This window comes from Strix uralensis, chromosome 2 (assembly GCF_047716275.1).
Source record: "Strix uralensis isolate ZFMK-TIS-50842 chromosome 2, bStrUra1, whole genome shotgun sequence".
Lineage (NCBI taxonomy): Eukaryota > Metazoa > Chordata > Aves > Strigiformes > Strigidae > Strix > Strix uralensis.
In genome coordinates, this window is record NC_133973.1 from 25,684,977 (window position 1) to 25,703,431 (window position 18,455).

General features: G+C 41.5%; 2 protein-coding genes and 1 long non-coding RNA gene across 9 annotated transcripts in view; 2 read left to right on the forward strand and 1 right to left on the reverse strand.

Annotated features, from left to right (window-relative positions):
- Positions 1 to 1,220: 1,220 nt before the first annotated feature.
- LOC141938977 (uncharacterized) lies at positions 1,221 to 1,785 on the reverse strand. The gene is made up of 2 exons (XR_012627442.1): positions 1,669 to 1,785; positions 1,221 to 1,559 (listed from the first exon to the last, which is right to left on the reverse strand). It is a non-coding gene; the product is annotated as an uncharacterized LOC141938977 (long non-coding RNA).
- Positions 1,661 to 11,045, forward strand: RBM11 (RNA binding motif protein 11). Of its 7 annotated transcripts, none has more exons than XM_074857978.1 (6): positions 1,854 to 1,992; positions 2,713 to 4,306; positions 6,027 to 6,189; positions 7,109 to 7,187; positions 7,925 to 8,018; positions 9,910 to 11,045. In XM_074857978.1, the coding sequence occupies exons 2-6, from the start codon at positions 4,304 to 4,306 to the stop codon at positions 10,240 to 10,242; spliced, it is 672 nt and encodes a 223-aa protein (XP_074714079.1). In that variant the 5' UTR covers positions 1,854 to 1,992; positions 2,713 to 4,303; the 3' UTR covers positions 10,243 to 11,045. The 7 variants fall into 7 exon arrangements, with proteins under 7 accessions (XP_074714111.1, XP_074714070.1, XP_074714079.1 ...); XM_074857986.1 differs by having other exon boundaries at positions 1,856 to 1,992; positions 3,911 to 4,306; XM_074857994.1 differs by lacking the exon at positions 1,854 to 1,992 and having other exon boundaries at positions 2,163 to 2,950; positions 3,911 to 4,306.
- Positions 11,046 to 15,247: 4,202 nt separating this feature from the next.
- LOC141938986 (multidrug resistance-associated protein 1-like) overlaps positions 15,248 to 18,455 on the forward strand; it is a 39,849-nt gene continuing 36,641 nt past the window's right edge. Inside the window, exons 1-2 of the mRNA XM_074858023.1 lie at positions 15,248 to 15,328; positions 16,390 to 16,451. Coding sequence (XP_074714124.1) covers positions 15,266 to 15,328; positions 16,390 to 16,451 — 125 coding nt within the window. The 5' untranslated portion in view covers positions 15,248 to 15,265. The remainder of the gene's footprint in view (positions 15,329 to 16,389; positions 16,452 to 18,455) is intronic.

Sequence of the window (18,455 nt, forward strand, 5' to 3'; positions counted from 1 at the left end):
ACTGAAGCCATTTCAGAAAGCTGACATCTTGAAAGGATATACTGTTCCACAATTGACTGACTTAGCAGACTGGGCCAATGTAAAATCTACGTACCTGGAAACCCTTAATTTGAGTTGCTGTCAAGGAACAGTTGCACCTAGGGCGATGTACCTGTGATGCCATCCTACATTCCAGCTCTCGGGACGGAGGCCTGGGTATTACCAGTGTCTCAGGATTGATCCCTAGCGTAGAGGCTTGAAGACTATACAGAACTGCGCAGTCTTCGGAAGAGACAATAGGAATGGTCGTTAGGCAAGAAGGTATTAAGACAGAATATCAAAGATTATAGTTTGCAGCAAGAGGAGGTAATGACAAAATTCCATCTATTTGGGACCCTAGAGCAGTCATGGTGATTTCAGAGGAAGCAGGCGGTGAGGAACCTTTCTCGGAATGGGAGGTACCCGCTCCAAGAGTCATCTTTTCGAGGCCCTGTAACTGGCGAAAACAGGAATTTGTGAATTGGACCAAGTTATTATCCCAGAGCCATAGAACTTCCAACTTTGAGAAGGATAAAATCAGTAACAACTGGATTGAATATTATAGAGGGATTCCCCACAGAAAGCTCATCACGACGTTACAGCTAAGAGCTGTTTACCCCACAAGAGAATTTTTGGCAAGGGGCAGACAAGAGACTCAGATTAAATCTTGTCAGCACTGTCAGACCTGCTTGCATATTACTGGGTACTGCCCTGCGGTACAAGACACTAGGATTAAGAGACATAAGCAACAATGTGAAACGTTGGTGGACGAAGCCAAAAACAAAGACTGGGTAGCATTCCAGGATCCACTGCTGAAAGATGAACAAAATGAATTACACAAACCAGACCCGGTATTCGTTAAACTATTTCAAGATCTTAATGAATTAATGAATTGTAACTGTATGAACTAATGAATTGTAAATAAACTGATTATTTCTTTCTGTCTATCTAAGGGGAGAGCCCCCAGGGATGCCAAAAGGGTGAGTGAGACACAACAGGGTATGGATAGTATGTAGGGATGACAAGGAACGCAGAGGCATGATGCATCATCTATCCTGCTAAAAGACACTAATCACCAGTCTTCAGTGAGGTGGACGGGCCACCTTCACTTAACCCAGAAAAGGAACATGGATAATTTTATATATGTTCGATAAATAGCAATCATATTCCAGTTCTTAAATCTTGAGAAAGGTGCGACATCCAACACTTCACACACGTATTTTATTAGCAACTACCGCGACGCGTTATCATGCTAGTGACCGAAACACTTGAGGGTCTTGAAGGTTTCTACAGCGTGTCACCGGGCCCTGCCCAGCGGCTGCCGCAGCCTCCCGCCGCGCAAGGCCCGGCCAAGGGGCACCCCGACAGCTCTGCCCCGGGAGGTTCCGCCGCCTCCCGCCAGCTCTCCCCCGCTCGCCGGCCGTTCCACACGGACGCGAGGCATCCACGCACCCAGGGGCACACACGCTTCTTCCCGAGGTCAGGTCTCTGGGCAACACGCTTCCACGGGTAGGCCCGAGGGGGAAAGCTTTCCTCCGGTCCTCGGGGAGAAGCCCGCGAAAGAAAAAAAAATGAAGCGTCTTAAAACGTGGAAGTTCCTCACAGAACAACGGCACGAGCGGGCGCCTGTCCCGCCGGGTACCCACTCACCGCACGGGCAGCGCCTCCCAAACACGCTGCGAAACGAAACGCGGGTCTTGCCGCCAGCGGGACCCGCAACCGCCGAGCCGAGCCGCGCCGCGCCGCATTCCGCTCTCCCCCGACCCCTCACAGCACGGCACGGCACGGCACGGCACGGCGCTTTACGGCAGCGGGGGCGCTTCCCCGCCCCCTCCCGCGGTGGGACCCGGCGGCGGCGGTGGCGGTGCCGCCATGTCGCCGCCGGGGCGGTCCGAGGAGGTGGACCGGACGCTGTTCGTGGGGAACCTGGAGAGCCGCGTGCGGGAGGAGATCCTCTACGAGCTCTTCCTGCAGGTGGCGGGCGGGCCCCGGGGGCGGGGCGGGGCCGCGGGGCGGAGGCCTCGGCGGGCCCCAGCCGGGCGCGGCGGCCGCTGCCTTCTCTGCGGGCCCGGGCCGGGGCGAGGCGCTGCGAGCGGCCGGAAAGCGCAAAGGCGCCGCCGGCGGGGCCCGGGGCGGGGCGCGGCGGCCCGGGCCTGCCGCCTGCTGGCCGGGGCGCAGGGCGGCCCACGGGGGCCTTTTCCGTCTTGCGGCCGCGGCCCCGTGACCCGCGGCGCGGCCGGGAGCGGTCCCTGTCCCGCCCGTCTCCCCTTCCTCGGCTTTGTCTCCTCCCTCCCGGTGCCGCAGATGGGCCCAAGTTCGTGAGGAAGTTAAATAATTTGCAGATGCTTTCAAAATCCCCGAAAAATATTTTTTACACTTTTTTTTTAATATATCCTGAGCAATACGTTTTTGATCAATAATTTGGTTAAGAAAAATTAGTGAAAACCTGAAGATGTGTTGGGCGACGTTGAAACTTAACAGAGTGTGGGAGGCAATAGACACGATCTGCAGGTGGGGCTCCATTTCCAGACATTTCCACCTATAAATGACCTTTATCTCGAAATGGGTCATGTTTTAATGCTTGGGAAGGTATTAAAAATTCCATCAGTGGGATTCTCAGGGAGGTGGTGGGAAAACACTGAGTAGCTGGACCTGTTTCAAACCTGAGCTTAATTCTCTTTCTTTGGAAATAAGGTATGCCGAGGAGGAAAGAAAACAGCAAAGAAAGAAAATGTGAAGACACTGACTTGGCTTCAGTTTTGATCTCACATTGACAGCATCTCTGGCTAAGCTAGGTTTAACCTGAAAGTAGTAAGGAAAAGAGGGGGGAGGCTATGGAGAGGAGGGAGCATTCTATCACTAATGTAAGCATCAAATTTCAAGATGGTTGACAACAGGTGCTGATAATGGACTTTTGCTGGATTTGTTTATGGTGTGTTTGTTCTGTGGTTTTGTCTTTTTTTCCTCCTGGCGTGATTCAGTCAGCCTCTGTCAAGCTAAATGGTCCCAGTCTCTGGACGGTTTAGCTGACAGCATGGTGATAAAGTCCTTCTACTGATCCACTAATTCTCCCCAGTCTCAGAATGAACCTTGTTTCATTCTGGAGAGTTTGCAAAATTAAAGAGTGCAAAAAAAAAGAGGTGCACAGAATCATCTGTTCTCTTGCTGTTTCATTTGCTAATCAGAACTATTTCTACTCACCAGTTTTATTCCACTGATTAATCTGATATTTGTCTTGTTAACTAGGCAAGACATAAGCATGCTACCCCATTTGCACTGAAAGGCCTTTTTGTTTGGTATATTCTAGCCCTTTGGGTTTTTAGCTGTTCCCATCTCTTCCTAACTTTCAGTTTTTAACTTTTGCCTAAAATTAGCTAAGAAACAGTTGTTTCTGCTTTTTTTCCTCTTTATTTTCTATGCAGTATTCCTACCTGTTTCCAATACTAAGCAGCAGTTGGCTGTTTAACTGTAAATATTAAGTTAAGAAAGCTTATCTTACCAGGGGACATGAGTAATACCATCCAAATTCAGGTACAAAAGTGATAAAAATAAGGAGACACTCTCAGAATGCAGTTTTGCATGACCCTTCTGCGTAATTTGCAGCAGTCATCCAACTGCTGACTTTTATCTGGGTTTTTAGGTCATCCCAATAATACTTACTTACATTTTTCCTTATCTTCATCTCGTTCTCACTCAGGTTTCTCTTTCTCTTACTGCAACAGCGTCTGCTTCTTACTGCAGTATTGTCCTTTCTTGGAAAGCATACAGTTCAATATTCCTGCTATGGCATAGTCCTAAAGATGCACTCCTAACCTGTAGCTTTTCCCCCATCAAATTACAAGCAAGTTCCTATTATTACTTCTAAACTATTAATATTTTTATTTGTGAACAGGAAGACTACATATTTAAAAGACTGCTCTTCAAAGGACTTGAGTTTGTTGCTTCTAGTTCTTGAAGAACCAGATCCTTCTCATTAGACAAATAATAATCAGAAGACTCAGTATATGTAATTTTTTTAAAAACTGCAGTGTAGTGCAGAACAACAACAAAAATGCCTTAAGGAGCCAAGTCAAGCAGAAATAAACATGTTCAAAATCTCACTGAAATCCCTTCTCTAAAAACAAAAAACCGGCAAAAACCAAACCAAACCCCAAACAACTACCCGCAGCAAACTTCAAGATACTTGGAAAGACGAGATCAACATTTTGAAGATTCTCTGTACAGGACAACATAGGTAGTATCTATTGCTGTGTAGCCTGATCTCCCTTCGCATCAATAATAAAAAATGGTACATTCTTTTTGATCCTTTGTGTTTGTCTATATGACTTCCCTACCTTTTACCAGGGTTGGGGGGGTGTGTGTGTTTCATTTTTCAGCAAAAGCATCTTATTTCATTGAGGATTAGTTTATATACAGCTGGCAAAAGCATACAGCAATCAGACATTATTATCACAGGTGACAGTCCTCAATATTTTCAGTCTGACAACATGAAGGGTATAATAAGGGAGATGGCTCCACATCATCACTAAATGCTCACAGCAGACAAATTGCACATTTACTGTTTGACAGTAATTGTTGAAAATGCAGAATAATCAAGTAGATTACTTTCTATGGCTTATTTTCTTCATCTGAGCATATGCTGTGTGTTTATTTTGAATGTATAACTGTTTATGCAGTTTAATTGCTGTGAAGCTGTTACAAGTTAACTTGGGTTTACCTGAAGCTGGCGATGACTTCTGAGCAACTTTTACTGAAAAGTACATATTGCATCAGTAGTAGTAGTGGCAGCCAGTTCTACCAATGAGTGATATTTTTTGATTCAGAACAATGAATTTTCCATCTACTAGAGTAATCTAGACATTCAGTAATTTTCTTTTCACTGATGGATTTTTTTGTAACTTATGTTCACTTCATTGCTCATCTGGTTTATTACATCCTCCTAAAGTTAAGTTGTTGCATCCTTAACACTCCTGAGCTATGGCAGAAGACTGTTGTTGGCCACTTCTTTTCACTCTGCTAAATCAGCTGTACAGACAGTTTGTTTTGATGAGAAACTGTTAATGTGGTGACTAATACACGGACTCTGTCTTGTGTAGAGAAAATACATCATCTTTGATATCTATTACGAAAATGGCAGTTTCATTTCTTTGAAAAGAGACCCTTCTCTTCGAAAATGGAGCCAGTATTCATAGAATATCACTGCTTTAATTTGGTTCTAGAAGTACTATACAAGGATTAAAATGGTTCACGTAGGCTGAGATAGAACTTTTCAGTGAAGATATTTGAGCCAAAGGGTGTGGTTTGGTGTTTTGTTTTGTTGGTGGAGTTTGGGGGGTTTTTTGGGGGGGGGGCAGAAACACAGTATGTTATCTTGAGGTGATAGGACCTCTGATGAGGTCTCTTGATTCCTTGCCACACGGTTCTGATGAGGGTTAAGCAGTACAGAAAATTGTTTTGCGGTGTGGTTCCAGAAGCGCTACTCTCTATTCACATTTGCTTTCCCACAGTGTTGATGCTGCCCATTTTAGGAATTTCAGCAAGAGTAAAATAGAAGCATATGAGTGTAGTAGGTCACGTTTACATAGCTGATCTTATCAGTTCACTTAGTTATGTTAGCTGTGAAAAAAACCTCTGTTATAATTGTATTAGCAGCTGTACATGCATAAGATAACTTTTGCTATGGAGTCAGTAACTGTCTTCCACCTTGCAGCAGCTATTGTATTTTTAAAATAATAAAAAAATCTGTATTAAGGATTAAACATCACCCATGGACTGATGCTTGGTTCCCTTTTAATGTTTATAGAGCTGATTTTTGTTTGTAGAAGGCTTAGAATTTGAGCTTGGGGAATGTGGAGAGACATTTTCAAAATTAAGTAGAGATTCTTATACTGAGAAACTTACACTGTTTCTGACTATGGCAAAATATACATCATTATGAAATACTCAAAGCAGAATGAAGTGTCAATCTCTGTTAATATCTGTGAGAAAATAATACAAATTTCTTTCAGGCTGGACCATTAACCAAAGTGACGATTTGTAAGGACAAGGAAGGAAAACCTAAGTCTTTTGGATTTGTCTGCTTTAAGCATAAAGAATCAGTGCCTTATGCAATAGCTTTGCTGAATGGAATCCGTTTGTATGGAAGACCAATTAAAGTGCAGTATCGGTTTGGTACGTTTAATAGTCTTAATGGTTAAGTCTTTGTAAATGTGGTTTTTTTTTTTCCAATGACTGTTTCTGAATCCTACAGTCTTTTACAAAGATGGCGATTTATAGTTGGAACAAATTACAGTCCATTTTTTTTAGGAAACAAAAACTTCTTGTGGCTTTTGCATAGGGAAGGATTCAGTCTTTGTATTTTTTGTTTACTAAGAGAATACAGTAGGTTGGATCAGAACAGCATAACTTGCAAGCCAGCTCAGACCACACTGTGGAAAACATAGCAACGCAGGTTTTCATGCCAGATTACATTTAGGAATCAGGGTGTGACTTTAACTTGCAGTCTGGTAGGAAAAGTTGATTCAGTAAGTGCCCCAACTATCAAGCTGTTTGATAGTTTTTATACTAAAGCCACAGTTATCAGAGCTGTTGTTTTAAGTGGAAGGGATTGTAGTTCGAAGAATATAGTCAAGTCAGAGTGACATCATTTTATGTTTATGAAAATAAACCACCTAGGAAGATAATGGTCAGGCAGCATTTGCAACCCAAACATTAAGGACTCGTGTTCCCACTATGCACTGTGCCACTCCTTACTTCAAAGGCTGTACAGAGCAGTTGCTGGGCTTAAGCAGAATGGCTGAGGTTCCTAAAATCAGAAGCATCTCCCGTGTCTGTAACTGAATGGGAATTATTCTGTTCTTGATTACTCCAGCAGCCCTGATTTATGCTTCTGTAAGTGAATAAATGATAAATGAATGTTTTCAAGCGGTAAAATTATGCTATAGATTATCTGCCATAAAATAGCACCTTACTTTTATATACTGCCTTAGATATACTAGCACACTACGGGTGACACAGAACACTTTTGTGTTTTTTAACTTAATTGAACAGTTGTAACTGAATAGTCATTATGCTTTTGTCTTATTTACAGGGAGTTCTCACTCATCAGAACTAAACAGCCCTACACATGGTTTTGAGAACTATATTGACTTATATTCACCTTCATATAGGTAACAAAGATCACTTGTGAATGAACTGTATGATTATCATTTTTAAAAAATCTTAAGAAAATTAGTTCATGTGGTAGAGCAATCTTTAGGCTTTTCATTAAAACAGCTGTTGCATGCTTTAATTGCATCCCTAGTGATGACTTGTAATGGACTGTAGTTAATTTTAATGTTTGTTTAGCTTGCCAGAGGTTCAGTTAGCTTGAATTTTCCATTCTTTAGTTGTTTCTGCAAGATAAAGGACTATGAGAAAATACTGAAATACAGTGTTTATACTAACAATGTTTGCAGTTGTTAGGGAGAAAAAATCTGACAATGGAGATAAGCTTTTGAAACCCCACTAAGTTTATATCTGTATTTTTTGTGTGTATATGTACAAGCAGTGTCATGCGCATATGAATGCATAGGTATAAACCTGTTATAATGGAAATTGGGACACCCCAGATCCAGTAGTTTTCAATGTTTCAACATTTTTTATTTACAAATGTGACAGTACTCTCTGTGGAACCTAACCTCCCATGGTGGAATCCAGAACTCTTTTGCATCAGCACTTAAGTACATGTGAGGATTACTCTAATGGAGCCTTTGGGTGTATTTTCCTTGTTCTATCAGGTTTTTGATGGAAGTCCACTTGTTAATTCTTGGATATTCTCATTATAGCCCAAGAGTTAAGTCTCAGCACTCTGTTAAACAGTATGTGGTGGATGTCTAGTCTCTGTACTTTTGCTTGTTTTTCTTAGGTATCAAGAGCCTTATGGAAATCCTCCATTTCCTGTTATTTCTTTTCCAATGAACAATAGTTTACCTCATGAATACTCAGGCTTTCAAAAAATGGTGAGTTTGTGTTAAAAGTTAAAAATTTGGGAGCTTTTTTATGAAGTTGAATGTATTCTGCATTTCTGCAAACATCAGTGCTTATGTCTCAAAATGTGGTTTAGGCTGCTAACTTTGACGGTTTAGGTCTGTTTATTTTAGCACTTAAGGGTACTATAAGAACAGGGGATCTACAAAACCAAACTATTTTCTTACTGCAGGATTGTCTTAAAGGTATATAGCTTAGGGAGGCCAAAAATGTAAAAGTCTGCAGACAGAACTCTCTCCTGTACCGTGTTCCAAATCAAATCCCCTTGGTGAGACAAGCTAACCTAGTAAAATTACAACCATGCAAGCTATGGCTTCTTCATATACAGCTAATTCAGTCAGGGAACCTCTTAGCTCTTTTACTCGATTCAGAAATGTCCAGCAGAAGTTTGAAATGTCCTAAAACTCACCCAACAGACCACCACTGCCCAAGTTAGGGCAACAGTTTGAGGGTTTCTGGCCTGAACCTTTACATGCCCCTGCAGTTCTCACAGTCATGATTTACTTTCATGGCAGTAGGCAGTGAGAACCCATACTGCACTCCCCTTTTAACAGCCTCTGGTGCACTGCGCCATTCTTGTCCTAATCTCTTTTGTCTGAGATACTCCACAAGGCAAGGGAACTGGTCTCTTCAGATGACAACCTGTGGACCAAACCCTAATCACCAAACATATGGAGCTTCTGAATCTGATGAGTATAGATCGGTAGAACTGAAGAAACCCAGCATTTAATGTGAGGTACCAACTGTGGACAGGACTGCTGCCACCCAGTCTGACTGGGGAACGGCCAGCCCTTTGTAACTGTAGAAGGGGTGAAGTCTGCATGGGTTACTCTTGCTACCTGCAGTCTAAGCAGGAAAATAGAGAGCATCTGTTCCCTGCAGCAGAAATGTGGTGGTGGTCTGCCTCCCCTCTTCTCAGGCTGTGCCCTCAGAAGAGCTGGTGCTTGCACAAACTTTATGGTTGGAAGGCTTAGAAGTGTACCATCTCCCCCACTATGCTCACCCCTGAACTCCCTCCTCAGTCACAATGCAGTAGGTAAACACCGAGAGACCAAACGCAGCAGAGCAGCACACACAACCAACTTAATCCCGTTTTGTGCTTGCTACTAGGGATAGTATTGCAGTAAGTCTCCAATGATAGTTTGTTGCAGCTCCAGCAGGAAGTGATCTCATCACATGTACAACACCTTCACACATCTACCTCATCCTTATTGGGGTGAGCCAGGCAGGTTACTCACTTGGAGTCTGCCCACACATACACTTGGACACACTCCCCATCATTTTTCTTGTTACTGCCAGTCAGTAGAAAGCCGCTCTTTTCTGACTCTTGTAATTCGATTTCTGTATTTGGGCTGTGCATTTTGTATGAGAGGGACTCTTGGGATACGTTAGGGACTGTAGCAATAAGCTGGGCACTTACTGCATTTTTCCAAGTGCTTTGATCTGTCGATTCACTATGCCTTGTTGGAACACCTTGTTCCGCATTAACTGTAAAATTAGTTAAACCAGGTTAAAAAAAATTGCAGATGTGCATGTCTTTACATTAACAGTAGGCACTGCAGTTACAAATGCTTATAAAATACATAGATGATGAAAGGAATGCCACATTTGATTACCTTACACAAGGACTAACTGGCAGATTAATATTAAATCAGATTATGTCTCTGTTCTAACTTTGCAATGAAAAAATTGTCTACTTTTCCCAACTAGTTGATATAATAAAATATATAAGCTTTATTCTCAAGCGTTCTGTGTTATTTTAGAAATTATGAGTGTTTTCATTGTGTAAGCCATAATGCATGCAAAATTAAACTCTTCAGAACTTGCTCTTTACAGTGTTAACTCAAGTTTCTGTTTCTCTAGATGAACTATTTTTTAGCACAGCAGTACACACTACAGAGTCCAGTGGGTCAACAGTTTCCTTACTATCAGATGACTTCACCACTGCCTTCAAATTTATCCTTTTCTCCCTATCAGAATCAAGCTGCAAATTTTAAGTCCGCACAGAGTTCTTTTGAATTGTCCCTGCCACATTCAAGTGACTGTGAAGTGCACCAGGTGGATGAAAGCACCTCTAAAAGAAAGAGGGAACGGCAAAGTTGTGACAGTGACAGTAGTATTGAGGATGACAAAATGAGGCAAAGAGAGCATGACCAAAAGTACAAGAAGCACAAAGCCAAGAAAAAGATGCATTAATACTGTGTAACTGGATTCATCTTTTAATTATATTTGCTATTTTTGAGAGAAATTTAATATTTCATCTTTGCACTTTATTGAAAAAGGAATGTTCAAGATTCATATTATTTTTGAAATGTGTTCTACATAAAGTATACTGATACTTTATTTAATCGCAACCTATTTAAAGAGGAAAGTACTATTTAAGGTATAGGAGACATTTAAGAAGATAAAGTTTTCCTAAAAAAGGAAAAAAACTAGTTGGTTCCTCCCTACGCCCCAAGAATTGTGGAAGGCTATTATTTCACTAATATAGAAACTTTATGAAAATACATAATTTCAGCCATTTCTATCACTTATGGAATGTAATTTTGTGAATGGTGCAAGAATTTTCTGGACCCATTGAAGAAGTGAGCGGGTTAGAAATTCTAAGTCTCACATCACAGATGTCGTCACTGAAGTATCAACACCTATAGCTTTTTATTGATTTAGCTCTGTTGTTACTTTCAGTTAGCATCACCATGTACGGTTATTGGAACCGTTTTTTTCTAGTAGTAAATTTGAGGTAAAATATGGGCATTTGCACTAACTACAAGACTTACATATGTATCAATACTCCAATGAATGTATGTACTTTATGGCTGTAGTTATGTACTGACTAAACTACATGCATATATATGCATCTTTCTATAAAGTTACTGTCTAGTGTTTTATTTGTGTATTTGAGAATCTGTATGTTCATTGTAACAAATGGATGAAGAATTTAATGAGTATCTCATCTAATTGATATCACAAAATCATAAATCAGTGGAGTTAGTACTACCTCTTGAGAGAAGTTTTTGTCTTGCTCAGCAGAGGAAGAATAAACTGTCTCATAGTGTGATTAATCAAAGTAGTCAAATGACTGTCACGTCCCTCTCAGATGACGGAGACAAGTGACTCAGATTCGTAAATCCCCAGTGGAGCAGACAATGGTGAGACAAGTCTCAAAGTCCAAACATTTATTAACTACCCGCAGTGTACTAATTGGACACGTGATAATTGGCTAAGTATACAGCGAGTTGTGGCAAGCAATACAGTATGCCTTGCATTTCTTAATGGTAGTGCAGGAAAAAGGGGAAAAAGGAAAGGAGGGAGATAGAGGGAATAGAGATCACCAGTCTGGGTTTCTGCATCAATCCCGCCAGTGAGGGTTCCAGGAGGCATCCGTCTTCTTCGTGTCACTTCACTCTCCGGGGGCCCCCCCCCTTTCCTACCCCTCGGTTTATACACACTCTCCTTGGGTCCATCCCCTAGGTCGACCCACATACCTACGTATCCCATGTATGGGGAGGGGTAAGGTGTTTCATGGGATGATGTAATTAGCATGATGATGTTAGTCTTTGTTAGCATATTGAGGGGTGTTAACTTTAATATGCATTTCGTGGATAATGAAGCAAAGTTTATTCACTGGACAGATGGTCCTTCAAATTTGACCAGATGCACCAGAGCAGAACCATCCTGTCTCCACAGGGCTGCCTCCTCCAGCTGTATCTTCTGTTATTCGGGCAGCCTTATCAGCTTCAACCTCCACACTATCCTCCTCGTGACTATAGTTTCGTCTTGCGAGTGTTTGAGGCATTCCTTAGCTCAGAGGGCCTCCAGTCCCCCTGCTAACTTTTATCTCTTCCTCAGGCTGTTTTTCTCAGTCTGTGTTTCTCACAGGCCTGTTTTTCATCTCTCACAATGACCTATTTTCTGTCTTTCACAACCTATAGACAGATACAGAGGTATTGTCTTATACAATACCAGGTACAGGTGAAACACTTTTAAGATCCCATTACAGGAGAGAGCAAAACACTTAATATTCAGCTATTTAATATTGCTTAAAGTTAAGTCTTCTGTTCAGACTAGATGTAGGCTTCAAATTGAACACCAAAAGGATTTTGGTTTTATTACACTCAGTTTTCTTGGTTATAATGTTGAGTTGCTGGAAAGGCCTACTTTTCATCCTTATACTGGTATTGAAAGAGAATATACTGGTTTAAAGGTGATGTGTTTTACAAGCCCGAATGAGTTTCAGAAATGGAAGAACATTTAGCTTGCGACGATTTGTCTGATAAGATATATCACAACTAGTAAAATCACTTTCTCAAGACACTGCTTTTAACTTCCCAAAGGGATTACTTCTTTAGCCTAAGAGACATTCCTATAACGCCACACTATGGCACTCTTGAGATGTCATTATCAACCTTCTCTAGAAAGAACTTATGTAACAAAGGTTTGTGCCTTAAATAAGATTTATGCTTTATGTTTTAAGAAACTTGCTAGGTCTGCCCAGTCCATTTCCCTTTTTCCCTCTACCCTTCCACATAAACACTTGCCCCTTTATCTTTTTGGTTTGTTTTTTTTTTTTTTTTGCCTACCAGTAACTTTAGGACTAAGCTATGTAGATGTAATCTAACTTCTGTTGGAAGATACTACTGACATTACACCGGTAAGTCACTGATCCCAAAAGTTGCCACAACAATGGAAAAAGGTAACAAGTAAAATACACTGGATTTCTTTAAACCCTATGTTAAAGAAATTTAAATATAATCAAGTAGAGAAAGAATATGTTAACATTAAGTTATAAGTGAAGTTTGTCAGACAAAAGAGAAAACAGATGGATGCCCAAATGAGTTAGCCTACAGAAAGAGAAGCTTAGTCAGGTCTATGCTAATGTGTCCTTATCAGACTTCCCCAGTGGATAGATAAGATAATCTGTTCTATGCAATTATACTGTACAAAAGGAATGTCAAGGAGGATCATATTGCATATGGCTGATAAATACTTGTACAGTTCTTCTAAAGAAATAGTTCTTACACTCTTTCTTCCCAGTTTTTTTTTTTTTTTTCCTGAGGGAAGTATGGATTTTAACGCCTCTCAATATTTGCTTACCTAAAACTTATCAGTGTGTTAAAAGAAGAAAAGCCAGGCATGTGGGAATGTGCTAAAATTACTTTAGCTGTAACTAAATTTCTTTTGTACATCTGTTAAAACATCACTTTAGTCAGGGCGCCGTTGATATTTTAATTACGTTGTCACCATGTTTAGGAAATAAAATACTGGGAACAAAAAAACCACTCGAGTTTGGCCTTGACCAAATATTGCTTCAATGCCCTATCTGTTCCAGTCACTTAAAAAAATTCTTTATGAATATGAAATGAGTATTTTCTGTGTTAGTTCTGATTCTAAATTACTGTTATTTTGTCCTGGTCTTCTACTTCCTATGCTACTGGCTGGACACAAGACCTTGCTTTCCCTGCTGTCACATAGGTCTTGCATTTAGACTTGTTTGTCTGTATTTTATTATATGGAATGCAGTGCATAGTTACTTCCATTACAGTCTCCCAAACTTTGGACAAATCAGTATTGCTGCAGTCAGTGATGCATTCTCATTTAAGGTGGCAATGTGTCAGGTCAACAAGAGTCAAAGGGGAGGTGCCACATTAACTATAGAGTAAAATCAAGATACTGATTTTTATTAACTTTTAGGAAAACTTTATGTTCAGGAAAAAAACACAGCAATGGAAATTGCTACTATAGCTTCCTTCCTACCTACCTTTATACTTAAATACTAGTGACCAAGCTGTATGAAGCCTCCAGAAAACAAAACTAGGGAGCATTGACAAGTAACAAAAGTAAAAACGCGGTACTCAATCTGCAGGAGTTCGCAGTGCTGCAGCAGCCTGGCTTCAGAAACACGCCGCAGTCCCAGCTGCCAGTGCCAGGTGGAGCAGTTCTGTCAACAGCGAGCAGGTGCTTTCTAAGTTTTGTCCGAAAGTGTTTTAAATTGGATCTGTTCAGCAGCAATGGCACTGTAGTGCTCTGATTTAAGTGGGAGACACAGCTGGTGTCATGAAGCAGCTCGCTCTGTGGGACCAACTCTTAAGGCAAAAGTATTGTTGTCATTTGTCATTTTCTGATGTAATAATAAACTTCTGGTAGTGTTGTCCGAAAAGTGGATTTGTCGCCCAGTGTGCAACAGGTCAACAATCACACGCCCGGGAGAGACATCGCTTATTTATTTTAGGGTTGCACAAGCCTAGGTGCTCAGTGGTTTCCCACAAATCAAGCACACCAACGAGACTTTTTGTGCTATATTTATACACAAAACTTGCAGAGTTAGTAATTTTCCAAGTCCATCCTCTCTACAATGATTGGTTAGTAATTTACATACAATTATAATACTGCTGACACAATACTTCTACTACTACACATGCTCAGGGGAAGGGTCTTCACCTGGGCGAGGGTCTTCTTGACTTATAGGCGTGATTCTTAGTATTACGATGAAGGTAGTTCAGCTAAGGATACACAGTTTGGACTATTGAGTTTGTTCAATTTTGCACCTTGAGCCTGCTTGCCAAGTTGGCAATGTACTCTTTGCAAGGTGTAATGGCTCCGGGATGTCCTTGCTCAAAGGTGGCTATCTACTTGTTCTTCTGATTAGGGGTGCCTTTGGCTTTAACATATACAAAGAACGTCTTTCTTGACCTACGCATAACATTGCTACATGGTTCTAAAAGTTTAACCTTCAACAGTAGCACGCATCCAGCTAAGAGCTAGTGAAAAACAAAGGGTTTTTATACGTTTAGTGACAAGATAGGATGCACACCCCCCACCAGATGCCGTTCCCTCTCCTGCCCGGTCAATGTTACTGGAACGCTGCCCACTAGTGCAACACACATCGGGCTGTCGTTAAGTGACGCCACCGGGACAGACATCGCGGTCAGACCGTGCCCCCGCCGGCTGCGGGTCGCGTTAGGGCACGAAGCGCATTTCACCCCGAGCTCTGCGGGCACGGCCCGGCCGGGCGGGCGGGCACAGCTACCGGGGCCGCCGCTGCGCCCGGGGACCGGGCCTCGCTGGCCCCAAGCGGAGGCGGCGGCAGCACCGCCCTCCCCGCGCCTCGCCCCAGCTCCGCCGGCGGCCGCCGCCCGCCTCCAGCGCCCCTCCCTCCCCTCGCAGCCGGCCGAGACCGTCTAGTCTCCGCTGGCTGCCCGGCGCACGGCCCCTGGGAGCCATGGCGACCTCCCGCGGGAGGCACGGCGGCCGCTACGCGCGCCGGAGTCCCACCGGCGAGACGGTGAGAGCGCGGGGGGCTGAGGGCGGGCGGGAGGCGCGGGGGCCGGGGCTGAGGGCGGGGTGCCGCCCCGCCGGCGCTCGCTGCGCCCTGGCCAGTGCTTGGACATTCATTTGATCGTTTGGCTTATCAATGGAAGTACAGGAAAAATCGTTGTGGAAAGGTACAGGATCTCAGAGCACCCGCAGCATACGTTTTTGATAGGTTGGTTCTTTACACCACCTACCGAAAAGAACTGTAATTGTATCTCTGGTTAGAAATTCTTTTAAGGCGGTAATTACCGAGGGACAGAATTTACTCCCTAGGTGTGCTGAAGTCATTCTGGGGTGTGGATACACGTTCCTCAGGAAGCATAGGAGAGTTCCTATTTGTTTGCCTCCATTACAGTTATCTCCAATGACTTATGAAATTGGCAGCAGTGCACAAGCCTCATATTCCTCTCCTCATGTATGTGGACAGTACATGTTAGTCGTGCTTCGTCTCTTAGGGTCTGAAAGGAGTTTGCTGTTCTTGAGGTATTAGCAGTTGACAACTTCCAATAGCTAGGTTTTCAAACGGGGGGGAAAAAAACCGCACAGGATTTTAACTGTCAAAGATTTGAGGAAGGTTTGCTTATACTGGACATAGAATCATAGAATATCTCAAGTTAGAAGGGACCCGTAAGGATCATCGAGTCCAACTCCTATGCTTTACTGTTGGTGTGATCATATTCTAGGGTATGTGTGGACAGTAAAATCAAGCTAAGGTGGTGGTTAATACCCTCTTTCTTACAGCAAGTTAAATTCTAGTAAGTCACAGGACTGTAGATCTCTTTCATAGTAGTAGGCAAAATAGTAGACAAAATAGTAGACAAAAATAGGAACTGAAAACTTAATACCTTGTGTTAGATTTTATTGGTGTGAGAAGGTAACAGGCAAAGAAATGTAAATATAGACCTTATTGTAGCTCAGAATTAAATAGCTCCTAAAACTACATGTTTAGGAGAAGAAAAAAAAACAAACCCAACTTCTTCTTCAGTCTTTCAAGTAACATTGGTAGTTTTTCCTTCCTTCTTTTTTAAACAGAAATGCAGCCCTGAAGAGAATGTTTTTTTCTTCAATAAATTAACATATTCCTGGTTTAGCAGGTAAGAATTTAATAAACTACTTGTTGGTGTTCATTGATGTTCACAGAATTATGGAGAATGCGTTTACATTCCACAACATCATTCTGGCTTGAGCTAGAGCCTGAGCCTGAGATTGCTGTTAGCTTTTTGTACAAAAAGCAGTTTACAACTTTTAGAGGTTATATCCAAATATTTTGTGGAGTATTGTTTATACATAGTAACAGTCATTTTATACACTACCTAATGGTATTATTTAAAATATTAATATTTTGATAACTAAGCACAATGTTCTTGTCCCAGTAGACAATATTTTTAGACAATGAGATATAAAAGGCCAAATCAAGCTATCCTTTTTTATTTATTATCTGTCCCTGTAAAGTTTGGCAATAGACAAAAAATAAAATAAGGTTTTCTTTATACTGCAGGTGTTGATACAACAGTTTGCTAGATCTTCAGGAACAAATATTCAGTACTACCTTTAAAGTATTTTCCAAGTAGCCCATTTCATGTTCATTTTCCTCCCTCTTTTACAGTAGGCTGTATGTTATTACTGCAGATCACTGCTCATAAACACCAATAAAGTCCCACTGCTTTTTGGGAAATTTTCCACTCAAAAATAGGAACTGAAAACTCAACTATGTCAAGTCTTGCAGCTTCCCCTCACTTAGTTATTTTTGATGTTATTTCAAATAACTTCATGTGTTATGTCTTGTGACCATTACTCATTTTTAACATTTTTCTTTTAGATTTTTGAAGTGTATATGTCTGACTCAAATGATTTTTAAAGAAGAAAAAAGTGAGAAAAAACATTTTAAGAGTATTATAACTGTTTTTTGCTTTATTCAATATTATTAATTTTAAAGAAAAACTGAAAATGGTATTTGCTATTAATAAACTGAGACAAAACAATCAGATTGTTTCAAGGATTCAGAGTATTTGGTTAAACTCTGGCCCTGTTGAAGTTCACCATCCGTTTCAGAGTAGCTTTGGTTTTTACCAGTCCTTATGTTCAAATTTTCAGTTCTTCTAGGAAGTTATGCAGTGTACTGAGTGCAGGACTTGTATATGATATTTGTGTTCATTATGTCACAGTGATCACCCAAATGTTCAAGCTACGCTATCCTTTGTATTTTTTAACCAATTCCACAATGTTTAACAAAAGAAGAGAGACAGGGAAAAAAAAAAGGATTTCAATTCTCCTCAGTGAGAGCTTATTCAGCTATTAAATAACTGGATGCAATTAAGCTAATACTGTGAACATTAGCTATGTTTCCTCTTTCCATTCACAAGCAAACACAATAGATTATGGCTAATATATACTCGCCTTAAGTGCTTGCAATCTAAATGAGGAAGTCTGAAATTAATTGTTAGATAATAAACCCATAATGCTATACTATGTTTCTTTAGAATTCAGGCAATCGAGAGATTACGGTGTGGAGGGCATTTGCTAGATCTATTTATCCTCTGGCAGCAGTGAGTTCTAGCATTGAGATGAGTTACCCAGAATTCTTAAACAACAGTTTCCACTCGAGTACCAATTGGTCTGCTCTCCTCGTCTGTCTCAAAGGTGGCGCTCTTAGTGAGAAGCTCTGTTATTTTTGCCTTAATTTATCAAGCCTAAGGCAAATGCATTTGAAGTGCTAAGGCTTGGACAACAGTATATTTTATAACTAATATATATGCTGTAACTAGCTACTATGCTAGTAGGTATTGTATTAAGTCATAACAACCTATTTATGCTGGTGTAAAAAAGTGCTAAATCATTGAAATACTGCAGCCTGAACAACAGGCCCCAAGCTGAAGCTGCTAACTTGGCGTGTAGTCATTAGTAAAATATGTAAACTCGCTAGTGAAAGACAAAATATAATCAGTAGAGGGAAGAGAAGGTATCCAACTTCCCTTTCGCAGCCTTGTTCAAGGCTGAGAACCCAAGTATTTGGCCTTGTTAGAAACTCCCTTGGTTCCCCCCTCCGAGCCCTGGCCAGGCTTCGGGTGGAATCCAACAGGAGAATGAAACCAGAAACT

Bases quoted from the DNA above. Each gene is read 5' to 3' on its own strand.
- RBM11 (XM_074857969.1), top strand. From the start codon at position 1,891: ATGTCGCCGCCGGGGCGGTCCGAGGAGGTGGACCGGACGCTGTTCGTG. The intron at 1,993-6,026 runs GTGGCGGGCGGG...AATTTCTTTCAG, and splicing joins TCTACGAGCTCTTCCTGCAG to GCTGGACCATTAACCAAAGT. The intron at 7,188-7,924 runs GTAACAAAGATC...TGTTTTTCTTAG, and splicing joins TTATATTCACCTTCATATAG to GTATCAAGAGCCTTATGGAA.